This window comes from Neophocaena asiaeorientalis, unplaced genomic scaffold (assembly GCF_003031525.2).
Source record: "Neophocaena asiaeorientalis asiaeorientalis breed wild unplaced genomic scaffold, Neophocaena_asiaeorientalis_V1.1 scaffold43, whole genome shotgun sequence".
In the NCBI taxonomy this organism is placed as follows: domain Eukaryota; kingdom Metazoa; phylum Chordata; class Mammalia; order Artiodactyla; family Phocoenidae; genus Neophocaena; species Neophocaena asiaeorientalis.
The window spans coordinates 5,891,436-5,905,470 of record NW_020173674.1 but is presented as its reverse complement, the minus strand read 5'-3'; the positions used below and the strand labels follow the sequence as shown (position 1 = coordinate 5,905,470).

At 38.1% G+C, this 14,035-nt stretch overlaps 1 protein-coding gene across 5 annotated transcripts in view; it reads left to right on the top strand.

The window, feature by feature from the left end:
- The first annotated feature begins 543 nt into the window (after positions 1 to 543).
- TOP6BL (TOP6B like initiator of meiotic double strand breaks) overlaps positions 544 to 14,035 on the top strand; it is an 83,062-nt gene continuing 69,570 nt past the window's right edge. For all 5 annotated transcript variants that reach the window (XM_024749159.1, XM_024749158.1, XM_024749160.1 and 2 more), the window contains exons 1-3: positions 544 to 573; positions 2,545 to 2,686; positions 8,470 to 8,523. In XM_024749159.1, the coding sequence (XP_024604927.1) occupies positions 544 to 573; positions 2,545 to 2,686; positions 8,470 to 8,523 (226 nt within the window). The remainder of the gene's footprint in view (positions 574 to 2,544; positions 2,687 to 8,469; positions 8,524 to 14,035) is intronic.

Genomic DNA, 14,035 nt, shown 5'->3' with positions numbered 1-14,035 from the left:
ATTAAGCTGGGGGTCTGCTTGGGACAGGTTGCCAGATAAAATGCAAGACGCCCAGTCTTGAATTTCAGAAGAACGAATTTTTTTTAGTATACATATGTCCCAAATATTGCATGGGATACACATATGACTAAAAAATTGTTTTCTTTTAATTATTATTTTTTAAAATCTGAAATTCAAATTTAACTCTTTTTTAACTTGCCAAGGGTGGGAAACCAGAGGTTGGCCTGGGGCACTTGGGGCAGTCCCCCCTGGAGGTGAGACTGTTTGGAGGTCAAGCACCGGTTTGGGGATCTCGCTTCCGGCACCGGCAGCCCTTCTCCCGGCGGAGGCAAAGAGCTGAGGGCTGCACCTCGCGCTGGGACCGTGGAAAAGTTCTTTCGGGAGGAAGGGAGGAGTGGTGGCCTGTCCTCATTCTTGCTCGCCTGCAGCCTCGGTTGACACCCGCGGGCTCTCCCCAACCCCGCAGCCTGCCCAGCGGCCGGCCCACGGACCCCCGCTACCGCGGGAACCCTCCGCACCACTCCTAGCAGGTCCTGGCGGTGAATGGAGGGGACGGCCGTGGCTGTCTGCGAGGTGATGCCGGGAAGGGAGTGAAAGCGGTGGAGGACACTCTGAGGAGACGGGCCTTGTGAGGAGGCCGCGAAGTTTGGGCAGAGGGGTCTGGCTTTGCCTGAGGGGGAGAAGGAAGGTTCGGGAATGATAGGATTCGGTGAAAGTCAGCGTGTCCCTCCCGGGGTTGTGAGGAGCAGAGGAGAAGTGGGGCGTGGGAGCATCTGGGCAGTAAAGCCCGCGGGGTGCTCAGTGAGGAGAATTTGGTCAGTGGGTGGCATGGCCGGCCTCTGAGCGCTGGTGTCGCCCCCACCTGACAGCTGAGAAAACCGAGGCTCAGGTAGCTCAAGTGTTTGCCAAACCTCAGCGGACGCCCAGGTTCAAGCCCGGATGCCAGCCCAGGAGGACCCGCCCGTGCCGGGGAGGGCGAGCAGAAAGCAGGGGTGGGCGACCTGGGGGGAAGTCGGGGCCATCCGGTGCAAAGTGGGAGCGAGGGAAAGCCGTATCTGGCACGCGGGTCAACCGAGGTGTGGAGGGGGTTCCTGGGTCAGGTCCCCGAGCAGCTGCCTGATGAGAGGCTGAGGTTCGGAGGCTTCACTCACCCAGCTCGGACCACACCACGCGCCAGAGATGCTCTGGGGGGTGGGACTGAACACCTGGCCCCGACTTGCCACCTTTGTTCATTCATGACAGCGTTTTTACAGCCTTACATGATTGAATTCTTAACTACTGGCCTCGTATTAGACAGATTAACTACTAGTACGTAACTACTAGACAGGTGAAATAGGACCAGAGGCCACAAGGGGTTGACCTGAAGGCACCTCGAGTTCTCCCAGGCTTCCTGCCTTCTTTGTTATCAGAGAGAGTTGGAGGTTTAGATTTTACAGATGACAGAACCTAGCATAGAACCCAGAGCTTCTGACTCACAGGCTGATGTTCTCTTCCCAACTGCTCTCTCATTATGGATAAAGAAACTGCGGGAAAATCTGAACAGAGGGAGCACAGTAAGTCAGAGGATGTGTGAAGGAAAGTGTTAGACTGTAGAAATGCCTGGTACACAAACTGGTACACATTGGGATCTTAGTTCCCAAGTTCTCATGCTGGGATCTCCCTGCCTTTAAAAAGAAAGGGGGGGGCGTGTAATAATTTTCGCTATGGTACCTCAGTGTGGAAGTGAGAGTCTACTTTCATAAATAGTAATGGAAATTAAATACAATATATTTTATTTTAAAATGGTCTCCTCAAGATTGAATGTTTTACCAAGATATCGTGGAGACCTGTTAAACTTAAAATATTGTGTGCAGATGAATTTGTTAGAAATAATAGCTAATATTTATTAAGCATTTACTATATACCAGGCACTGTGTTAAACATTTTGCACATATTGTTTACGTTCAGCAGCTGCTGTATGTGGTAGATTTGTCCTCATTTTTATAAATGAGGAAGCTGAGGTACAGAGAAGTTAAGTAATTTGTGCAAGGTCACATGCTAGTGTTTGGCTCATCAGGGATTCAAACCCAGGCATCTGCTTCTGGAGCCAATGTTCGCAACTAGTATTCTGACCCTCAGAAGTGTTGATTTAATGAAAGGTAAAGGTGATTCACAAGCAGATGCCATTCTTATTCATAATCTTCATGTTGGCTTTTATTTAGGGAGAAGAAAAAAATAAAACAGGAAAAACAAACTCCCACTTAATTTTTTCAAATTATTATTTCCAGATGAACTTATCCTTTGAATAAAACAATTTTTTGTCTCCATTTCCTGTCTTGGACATTGTGTTGAATTTCGCTGTCTCCTTTTTTATGTCACTCACCTAGCTGTTTCTTCTGTTTAGACACAATGCTTTGTTCTTAACAATTGTAAATCTGACATTTTGCAAGCAAGAATATTAGTTTTTGGAAATGAGAATTATTAATTTAACTGTGTCATACAAGTTTATTATTACCATGAGTTTTTAAAGAAGGTTGTGTTTTCTTTGAATTGTGCCCTTTTCAGATACTGAAATATTTAATTATTCACTGGAGGTGTGAAACAGCAAGAATATCAAAGGGAGCATTGCTAGAAGGAGAGCTAATGATTTCCATAGAAGCATTAAATTCTAAGCACCAGGCAAATACTCTTCATTGTGTAACAACTAGTAAGTGGAGGAAGAAAAAATATTGATTTCTGTCTTTGTTTTGTCATGATTTATGTTATAGTTTATTTAAAAATTTCAATTAGTCATAATTTTTTATTATGTTATTACTCCAGAGTTGTTCCAGAATTAAACTTAAGTGATTATGAAATAAGTATCTGGTGATAGATTTACAAATCTGTCATACAGGAAAGGTGAGTAGGATGACTTATCAAAGGATTATTTATTTTACTGGTTTAAGTTTAGATTGCTCAGAAACAATCTAACTCTTGCTCTTGGTTTTAACCTCCTTTTTCATAGCTAAATTATATTACATTGAATTTTGTATCCTCTTTCGTTCGTGTCCAGCCTTTGGTAGTTGGAAAAGAGCCAAAAAAAAAAAATTAAATGATGAATGGTGCGTACTTTGATAATCCTAACTTGCAGTTAATTTGAAAATATATCTCTTCCATTTGGCTCTTACTCTTTCATCATTTTTGCCTGTACTCTTGGAAAGCTGATGCATTGAGTGGCCCTGACACAATTAATTTTCTTGAACTTGTGAAGTGATAACTTTTTTGTCTGACTGTCTTTTGGCTGTGTGTGTGTGTGTGTGTGTGTGTGTGTGTGTGTGTAGGTTTATTGAAGAATACTTTGGAATGAAGTTGTCCCATCAGCCTTAGAGGAGTCACCCTGAGTCCCAGTTAAGACTGGATAGTACTTTAGGCTCTACAAGACATTTTCTCACCTGAACTGGAATGACCTGTCTTCTCTTTGTTTACCTAGCAGTGAACATCCTCAAGAGGGATATGATAGTTTAGTTTGCTGTTACTCCACATGAACTCCACTCTGATTGGACAGAGTTCCCACCATTCGTGAGAGAGGTGGTTAGTTACCTGGCTAGGGTGATGTTGGTCTGCATATGGTTCTCTTAGCTTGTGCATTGATTCTGATCCAGTAAACTGTGCTCAAGGTGGCAGGGTTGATTTCACTCAAAGAAAGGGACTTGAGCCACAGTAGCTTTTGGCAAGAAACTGAATTCCATAGACATTTTGAGCCTAATGGACCTCTTCAGCCCGTCTAGTATAAGGGGCCTTTCTCTTCTGCTTATTGTCTCTTTATTATTTTTATTATTTTTTTGACAGGAGGAAAGCGATACGTGCTTGTCATGAAACATTATAACATTACAGAAACATATATTATGGAAAATGAGACTCTTCAGTAATCTCACCCCTTGAGATAATTATTAACATTCAGTATATATTCTTCTAGATTTTTCTATGCATATGTTCAGAGTCTTTCACCAGGTAGATCAAAAGCCAGATCGCCAGCATTCTAGGATTGAGGGATTGGGGTGGGGGGAGTGGGGGGTGGTTGTATCTTAGCTTTCAACGTTTATGTTCACTCAATCCGTTTGTTTTTAGTACAACTTTAGTTCCCAGCCCAGAGACCCATGCTTCTATCTTTTCAAAGAATAACCTCTCCCCACCCCCTCACCAAGGTTAGGGAGGGCCAGTCCTTAGAAGGCTGAGTGGAGAAGGGAATCTAAAGATCTGACTACTTCTTAGATTCATTTTTTCAGCTGACTCTCCTTATTTTGGCTCCCACTCCTACTTCCAGAGGTTCCTAATACTGCCATTTTTGAGTCTTTGGGGATTTTGTTGTATAATTGGTGTTGTTTCTTCACCTTTCCCTTTTTTGGCTTATAATTTAATTTTTCAGGTCTTGAGTCCGAAATCCTTTCCCACTAGTCCTTCTGCTTTTCTATTTCTATAATTTTATTATAATCATCTTTCTCTCTTATTCTCTATCTTTGTGGGTTTATTCCTTTAAAAAATACTCCTTTTCCATTTTATTGAGATTTCAGGAGGGAGTAAAAGTAGATGTGTATGTTCAATCTGTCATCTTTACCTGAAAGTGTGGATTGGTGTCATTGGGCTAGGGCTGGGAACTAAACCTGGGGCTGCTGTAACAAAGTATCACAAACTGGGTGGCTTAAAACAAAGTAAATTTATTCTATCACAGTTATGAAGGCCAGAAACCCACAATCAAGATCTCAGCAGGGTTGGTTCCTTCTGGAGGCTCTGAGGGAGAAATCTATTCCTTATCTCTCTCCTAGCTTCTGGTAGTTGCCAGCAAGCCCTTGGTGTTTCTTGACTTGTAGATGTATTGCTCTAATCTCTGTCTCTGTCTACATGTAATGTCTTCCCTTGTGTTTGTGTCTTCACATGGCCTTCTTATGAGGGCACCAATTGGATTTAGGGCCACTCTCACCCAGTATGAGTTCATCTTGATGACATTTATGAAGACCCTATTTCCACGTAAGGTCATATTCACAAGTACTGGGCCTTAGTTCTTCAAAATCTCTTTTAGAGGCACAAAATGCAACTCACAACAAACCAGAAAATTTTGTTGTTGGAATGGTCCATCTGTGAGAAGCTGAGGGATGACTATATATTAGGTTGGCCCAAAGGTTTTTTCTGTAAGATGGCTCTAGTAGTGTTTAGTTGTCTTTAACTTCATTCAGAACAATTTTGTTAGATTGTATTGTGACAGCTGTTATATCAGCGTGCATTTAGAAAAAACATCAAAATTGGTGAATTTTTGTGTAGCCATTTTAATATTGAAGATGAAAGAAAAAAGCAACCTTTTCAGCATATTATGCTTTATTATTTCAAGAAAGGTAAAAACACAACTGAAACGCAAAAAAAAAAATTGTGCAGTGTATAGAGAAGGTGCTGTGACTGACCGAACGCGTCAAAAGTGGTTTGCGAAGTTTCGTGCTGGAGATTTCTCATGGACGATGCTCCACGGTCGGGTAGACCTGTTGAAGTTGGTAGGGATCAAATCGAGACATTAATTGAGAACAATCAACATTATACTACACGGGAGATAGCCGACATACTCAACATATCCAAATCAAGTGTTGAAAGTCATTTGCAGGACTTCCCTGGTGGCGCAGTGGTTAAGAATCCGCCTGCCAATGCAGGGGACAGGGATTTGATCCCTGGTCCGGGAAGATCCCACATGCCACCGAGCAACTAAGCTTGTGTGCCACACACAACTACTGAATCTGCACTCTAGAGCCCACGAGCAGCAACTACTGAGCCCACGCACTCTACGGCCCATGTGCCACAACTACTGAAGCCCGCGTGCAAAGAGCCTATGCTCTGCAACAAGAGAAACCACTGCACAAGCCCGCACGCAGCAACGAAGACCCAACGCAGCCAAAAATAAATAAAATTAAATCATTTGCACCAGCTTGGTTATGTTAATTGCATTGATGTTTGGGTTCCACATAAGTTAAGCGAAGAAAACCTTGACCGTATTTCCGCATGTGATTCTCTACTTAAACGTAACGAATGTTACGTTCCATTTTTAAAACAAATTGTGACAGGAGATGAAAAGTGGGTACTGTACAATAAGGTGGAATGGAAGAGATCGTGGAGCAAGCGAAATGAACCACCATCAACCACACCAAAGGCTGGTCTTCATACAAAGAAGGTGATGTTGTGTATATGGTGGGATTGGAAGGGAGTCCTCTATTACGAGCTCCTTCCAGAAAACCAAACGATTAATTCCAACAAGTACTGCTCCCAGTTAGACCAACTGAAAGCAGCACTCTGAAAAGCGTCCGGAATTAGTCAACAGAAAATGCATAATCTTCCATCAGGGTAACGCAAGACCGCATGTTTCTTTGATGACCAGGTGAAAACTGTACAGCTTGGCTGGGAAGTTCTGATTCATCCATTGTATTCACCAGATATTGCACGTTCAGATTTCCATTTATTTCGGTCTTTACGGAATTCTTTTAATGGAAATTTCAATTCCTTTGAAGACTGTGAAAGGCACCTGGCCCAGTTCTTTGCTCAAAAAGATAAAAAGTTTTGGGAAGATGGAATTATGAAGTTGCCTGAAAAGTGGCAGAAGGTAGTGGAACAAAACTGTGAATACGTTGTTCAATAAAGTTCTTGGTAAAAATGAAAAATGTCTTTTATTTTTACTTAAAAACTGAAGGAAATTTTTTGCCAACCCAATAGTTTTTCCTATCAGTAATTGTTGAAGGCTTTAACAAGTATTATTACTGCAGTGTTTCCCAAAATGTGTGCTACAGGATGTTTATATAAATTATGAGAAAGGAGTTATGCAGTCATGTAAACTTGAGGAATGCTGGTTAAAATCAAATGAGTTTTGTCACTTTAGATCTTCTCAGAACCTTTAATATGCAAGCACGAACTGTGAATCTTTAAAAATGGGCTGTAGTATATAGAATTTCCCAAACATATTTGACCTCGTAGCTTTTTAAAAAATCATCTTCTGTAAAGAGAATTTGGGGGAATGCTGTCTTTAAAAATATGTGTTCTGTCATCTTTGCATTTGAAGGGTAGCACTTTATTTAATACGGAAGGATTAGAAGCATAGCTGAAAATTTGGGGTTGGGTGTGGAGCAGGCAGAATGATTGCTCTCCCTGCACATGTTCACCCAAAGTGACCCATTTTCAACAATTGTTGATATGATACTTGTTAAAACTAAGAAAGGTTGTTAGAGGGAACAGTGTGATATATGCAGTTGAGAAACATCATGGACACGCTGTGAGACATACAGTTTGTGGTTTGTTTCTTGTTGATATTCTAGCTCCTTGCTAATCACTGGTGTCGGCCTGCTACCACCTTCCATCCCTGTCCCAATCACAATCACCCACTCCTTTAGGTCAGAATCAGTGTATACCTGTGAGGAACACTAAGTTTAAAAAAAAAAAAAAAGATTGTTTTTGTTAAATATTCTATGCTACCTGGGCTCAAGCCTTTTGAAATATGTATCATTTATCCAGAATCATTCAAAATCTGGAGATCTAGAACAATGCTATCTGATAGAACTTTTTGTGATGATGGAAATGTTCTTTATGCTGTTCAGTACCGTAGCCATTAGCCGTGCTTGGCTATTGAACACTTGAAATGTGGCTAGTGTGACTGAGGAACAGAGTTCCTCATTTGATTTAATTTAGTTAGATTTAAATAGCCTCATGTAGCTAGTAGCTACTGTATTGGATAGCACACATTTAGAGAATGGTATTGCCTCTCACCCTAGATCAGTGGTTCTCAACCTTTTTTCCCTGCCTGAAGAATACATATTTCTTGAGGGATAGACACATTTCCATTGGTTCTTGTGGCAGTGATTCTTAGATTCTTAACTGTGGGGTCGCATCATTCTGGGGGAAGGCATGTTCTATTTGGGAAAAAAGCCTCCAGGTGATTCTGATCTTTTCCCCCCTCTTAGGTGCCGGCTTCCTCCCTTACCGTCTTTCCCTGAAGAATTATTGCTCTAAGTGCCGGAATGTTCAGATTTAGAGCTCTAGGTACAGATAATTCTTACCTGATAGTCTAGTAAAGAGTAAATTTACTAAAGAGTAAATTGGTTAAAAGAAAGGCCAAACATTTTAATTGAATCTCATATTGGAATATGAGTTATTGGCATGATATACTCTGGTTACTAGCAAGAGTCTGTGGTCTTCCTATGATCCTTTTCTATCAGGAATAGTAATATCCAAAGAGGCAGTCCTGGTGTTTAATATAGGTAAAAAGAGTTGCTATTTGGTTCTCATCTCTAAGAAGTTGTTCTGCCCCTGAACAGTTGTAGCCTCATAATACTTCTTTGGTGCCTCCATTTTTACTGAATTCATTAGTAGTGACCATCTTTTAATGTTCTGTATCTATAAACAGTGATTTCAGGCTCCCATATGATTCTTTAGATGAAATCCATTGAATTGCTTTATTTATGATACTTCTTTGTATTCTGTTTCTTACAGTTGCTTCTGCAGGAAGCATTTTTGGCGGTTTGGTCCTCAAGAAGTTCCTAAAAGGTAAAGAATTACCCAGCTTCCACAAGATTATATCTCTTCCTGTCAATAAATTTGGTATTTTCTGAAACAAATTTAACATATACTGAAAGATAGAGTTGTCAGATTTAGCAAATAAAAATACTGGACACTCACTTAACTTTGAATTTCAGATAAACAATGAATACTTTTTTAGTATATTTGCATGTTCCATGCTATCTGAAAATCCTGCTGAAAGATGATCTATAAAATTGTACAGATACAGGAAAATTGTATAGACCTAAGACAAGATGCCTAGGTCACTGTAGCTTCTCTGAATACCCTGTACACAGCCTCAGGCAGAATTTTCCCAGATGTAAAATTCAATTTTTAGTAAAGTATTTGTTCACATCTACCTCCAAGAAATAATATATGGAGAATGCTTTTACTATAAAAGATTTGGGCTGGTATTAATACTGTTTTCCACATGCCAAGGTTTACGGTTTAGGAGTTTTCAGTGACCTTAGTTTTAGAAGTTCTTCTTTCCTTTGATTTGAGAATAATCTAAAACCAAAGGACATACATACATTATTTTAAGGAGACCAAAATGATTTGAGAACCATTGTGCCTTCATTTTTATCTTTTATGGTTGTGTGGCTTGTAAATATTATCTAATGGGTCTGTCTTTTCCTAATGAGTGGTTAATTTACAAATTTTACAAAACAATTTTTTTAAAAGAAACTTTCCCCACCTAATCCTGGAATATAAATAGATTGTGGTGGGGTTTTTGGGGGTTTTTTTTTTTTTTTTTTTTTTTTTTGTGGTGGGTTTTTTTTTAACTTTTTATTTTATATTGGAGTACAGTTAATTAACTGTGGTGGGGTTTTTTTGACTTATGTTTGTCACTGCTTTAAGAAAATATGCTATGTATTAAATATAGAAACAATCAAAAAGCTACATTAGAAGGGTATAATGTTATAAAGTAAATGTTTGTGAAATGTATTACCGTTGGACTTTTTCAAATAGCAGGGTTTCTTAATGCTTTTTAAAATACAATCAATTTAAAATTTTAATTTATACCCAGATTTCCAGCAACTCAATTACTGCATAAACCAAAGTACCTTCCTTTATCTTGGTCTTATCAAAGAAAAGAAGAAACTATTTTCTTGCAACTCACAGTATGAAAGACTAAAGACATAAACATATAGGAAACAGTTCTACCTTTTGAAACTTCTTATTTGAAGTAATTTTTAGTTTAAGCATGGGGATTTAAAAGTGCTTGCTTGTTAATTAAGGGTCATCAGGTGTATTCTCTTTAGCCTTTGAAATTGTCTTGGCCCTCTGAATCTACCTTCCAGCTGTCTGTACACTGGATTCCTAATAAACCTCAGCTTTTTGCTCTGTGGTCCTAATTTGTTTAGATTCTGCTTGGTGTGCACACATTTAAAAGCAGTAATTGTGGAGGAAAAGTAATAAAACAAAAAATAGAGATTTTTGTTCTTAGCTCCATAACAGATGTACTGTGGGAGCTTGGGTAGAATGTTCTCCCTGTAGTAATAATCAAAGTGATGATTTATTGAGCATTTACTGTGTGCTGAGCTTTGTGGTTGACACAGAGGGGTTACAGTGGTGAACATGATAGATTTGGTTTCTCCCCTTAGTGCCATATTTAAGATATCTTAATCATCTAATTATACTGCCTCCCAAAGCCTATGCCTGGAAGAAAGAGAGAATCAGCTTACTGTCCTGGAGAGTTTGCTGCAATTCTAAGACTTTTAGAAAATCTGAATTCAACTTTAAGAATCATGAGTTGACTGCCTCAAAATCATCTAGTCTATTTATCAATCTTTAGTTCTCTTCCTTTTTGGATTATGCCACTGAGATGATGCAAAGAGTGGAAAGGCATTCTTTTTTTTTTTTTTTTTGAAAGGCATTCTTAATGCCATTGCTCCAGTTAAATGTGTGAAGGTGCTTTGAAAGAAATGAAAATTCATAAAAATAAAAGGGAATATGTTATTAACTCTAGGGAGGAGATAGGAATATTTCCTGCAACTTAAACCTAAACTGCACAATGAGTGGTTAGATCATACATAGTGCTGCCTCTTTGTCTAATATTTGTGAAAGTGCTTTGAAAAAAAGCCATGTAAGTACAAAGAAATGGTTTTATTATCATTGTTAATAATAGGGAGAAGGTATTGAGTATAGTTTATGGAATAACCACCTATTTATTATGCTAATACAAACTTTAGACAGTTTGTGTCATGTTGACTTAGTTTTAATTTGTTATTTTAAAAGCTCAAAGCAATTTTGTGCATATTTATTTAGTCGATTTTCATATCCTTGTGATGAAGTGGAGGTGGCTAACTTTTTGTACAAAGAGGAAGTAGTGTACATCAAATACACAATAAAAATTGAGTCATTTGCTCATAGTCAATCCCATTTAGTAACCAACTTTAGCCTGTCTTCTCTCTAGCTGTTAGGGCTCATGATATTAACTTCCACTTAATAATGCTATTTATTCTTACTAATTAGTAACAAAAATGACTCAGTGAAGCTCACAAAGGAAGCTGTCCAAGACTAAGATTTGAATTCCTTAGCTCCCTGACTTATGTACCATTAATTATGCCTTTATTACTCTTGTTACTTATTTAGCATTCCTATAACATTATTAGCAAACTGATTTGAATTGGTCTATTCACAAATCTTTACACTATGTAATTAACTTCATCAGGAAGTCTGGTGGCTGATTCATTAACCATCAGATTTCCCAGTGCTAAAGAATTATGTATCTGTACAAAATTCATATGCCTCTGAATTCAGTTTGTTAGCTATGTCATCCTCTTCATTGCTCAGTTGATTTCTCTCAGTGCCTAAAAAGAGGTCTGCCCTCTCTTTAGGGGAACTGTACTGTTGTAGAGCCATCCAGCTTCAGTTTTCTTTACTCTTCAATCTATTCTATCAGAGTTGTATCAAGGTACTTTTTCTCTGGATCTGGACCACTTCAGATCAGTTCCTATACAAACAGGCTCATATTTCTGGGTGTTTTATTTATGCTGGATTAATAAATGATGACCAAGATAGTCTCCCTGTTTTTCTACCTCTCTAACGGTTTATGTTCTTTTTAAGTTTTCTTTTGTCTGTGGTACCTGTTTGAACTTTTGTCCAGTAAACCTTTATTGAACGTCTGCCTTGCCACGAGAAAGTTATAGTGAGAGGTACCTCTGAAAATAAAATACAGTGTGATAAGTACCATAGTGCTTCTTTGGTAACACAGAGGATATTCCCTAAAGTTCAGTCACCAATATGCCTTTCTTCCCTTTATCATTCTGCATCTTTATTCTACGTTTACTTCAGATATCTTCTGCTTTTAAGGCTTTAACTATTATTTCTATGTTGATGAGACATCTTTTTGTCTCTATCTCTAATGTGTTTCTAGCTTTGATTGTCAATTGGACTATTCCATTTGAGGGTTCCTCTGGAATATCATGTGTAACATGTCTAAAATAGGGTTCATTTTCTCAAACTAACTTGCGGTGTAATCTCCATTCCTTTCAGTGATACTAACATTTTCATAATTCTCCAGGCTTAAAAGTTTTGGCTTTTTTTGAGGGGAAGGGGAGGCTTCTCCTTTTCTTTTCTCCATTATCTAATGTAATTGAATTTTTGGTTAATTTTGCTTTTATAGTGTAGAATTATTATTTATTAAATTATTTATTAATTTAAACACAGCTTTATATTTCTCCCTTAATGACTCCCAATTGCTTATTAGAATAAAACACCTCAGACCCGATTTGAGGTACTCTGTCAATTAGAATAATCTCCTGCACTTTGAAGGATGATGCTCATTAGGATAGATAAATTCTTATGTGTTTAAAAATTCTCATTCCTTTATATTAACATATGTACTACTATTCTGCATCATATAGTTATCCATTTATGTAGAAATCCATTTACATATTCATTTGTTATCCATTTATGTAGAACTAATTCTATCATAAATATCTATTTGGTGAAACGGGATAGTTTTAGCTTGTCCTTCTTGCCCAGATCTAGAAGCTACTTCCTAACATGTCCTTACTTTAGTGAAGAAAAGAAGGAAAAGAAAGGGTAGAAGAGAGTGATGAGATGGAGGAATATGAAAAAAGCCATATATATATAGGTCTTTATTTATTTCACTGTTTTTTTTTGTCTCTCCTAGTCATATTATTTTTACTTGTTTATTAATCTTATTTTAAATATCTCCTCATTCCCATGTTTATTGACATAATTTAACGCTTTACTAAAATACAGTTTGGCCAATCATTTAAAAAAATGTTCATGTATTTTTCCCAAGTAAGAAAATTTACAACTTTGTTTTCTTCAAAGGACTAGATAGGAGTACCAACCCTTGAAAGTGGGGAAGACAGTTTTGCTGTTGATGTATGGTTACATAGTTATGATAGTTCAGCTTTTGCCTCTAAAATGGCATCAGGGAGATTTAAAAAGAAAAATATTTAGTTTTGTCCCTTTTGTTAATTTGTTGGGAATGGAAGTCAGGAGTTGTGCTTTTCTTACATTAGAGAGATTGATGTGTCCAGGCTTGCTCAACATTGAGTGAAAAACTCACAATGGTGAACTCTTGGATGTCTGACTTAATATATGTTTTTAAAATCTGAGATGCTCATAGTCAAAAATTTAAAATCTATTATAATTTGCTATCTTACAAGATCAACAACTCTAAATCTCACTACTTATCTAACACTTTTTCTCCTGGGAGCTCGTTTTGTAGACATGACCTCATTCTCGAGAGATAGGTCAGACATAAGTTATCACCATTTCTGTTTCAGAGATGAGGAAACTGAGACCTAACTCAGTCTCCGATATTAAGTTTAGAAGTAAGGGAAGAGCTTGGGGACTTAGGTCATTGGTTATCCTGTGAGTCCACACTTAACCCTCACGCTTTTGATACATTCTAAATAGTCTCTTGCTGCTAAATTTGCATAACACATGGAAAGATTTTATAAAGAGAAGATTAACTGAAGATCAAGAGAAGTTAAAATAAATGAATTTGTCTTCTTTTGTTTCTTTAATATTTAAATATGCCCTTTATTGGTTTGAGGAAGTTCTCTTTTAGCCCTGGCTTGCTGAGAGTTTTTATTAGGAATGAATGGATGTTGGATTTTATCGAATGATTTTATGCATTTATTGAGAAGATCATATGATTTTTCTTTTTTAGGCTGTTAATGTGGTGAATTACATTGATTTTCAAATGTTAAACCAACTTTGCATTTCTGGGATAAATCCCAGTTGGCCATGATGCATTATGTATCCTTTTTATGTATTGTTGGATTTGATTTGCTGACATTTTATTTATTTATTTAAAAAAATTATTTTAAAATAAATTTATTTATTTTGTTTATTTTTAGTTTTGGCTGTGTTGGGTCTTTGTTTCTGCGCACAGGCTTTCTCTAGTTGCGGCGAGGGGGGGCAACTCTTCATTGCGGTGCGTGGGCTTCTCATTGTGGTGGCTTCTCTTGTTGTGGAGCATGGGCTCTAGGCACGTGGGCTTCAGCAGTTG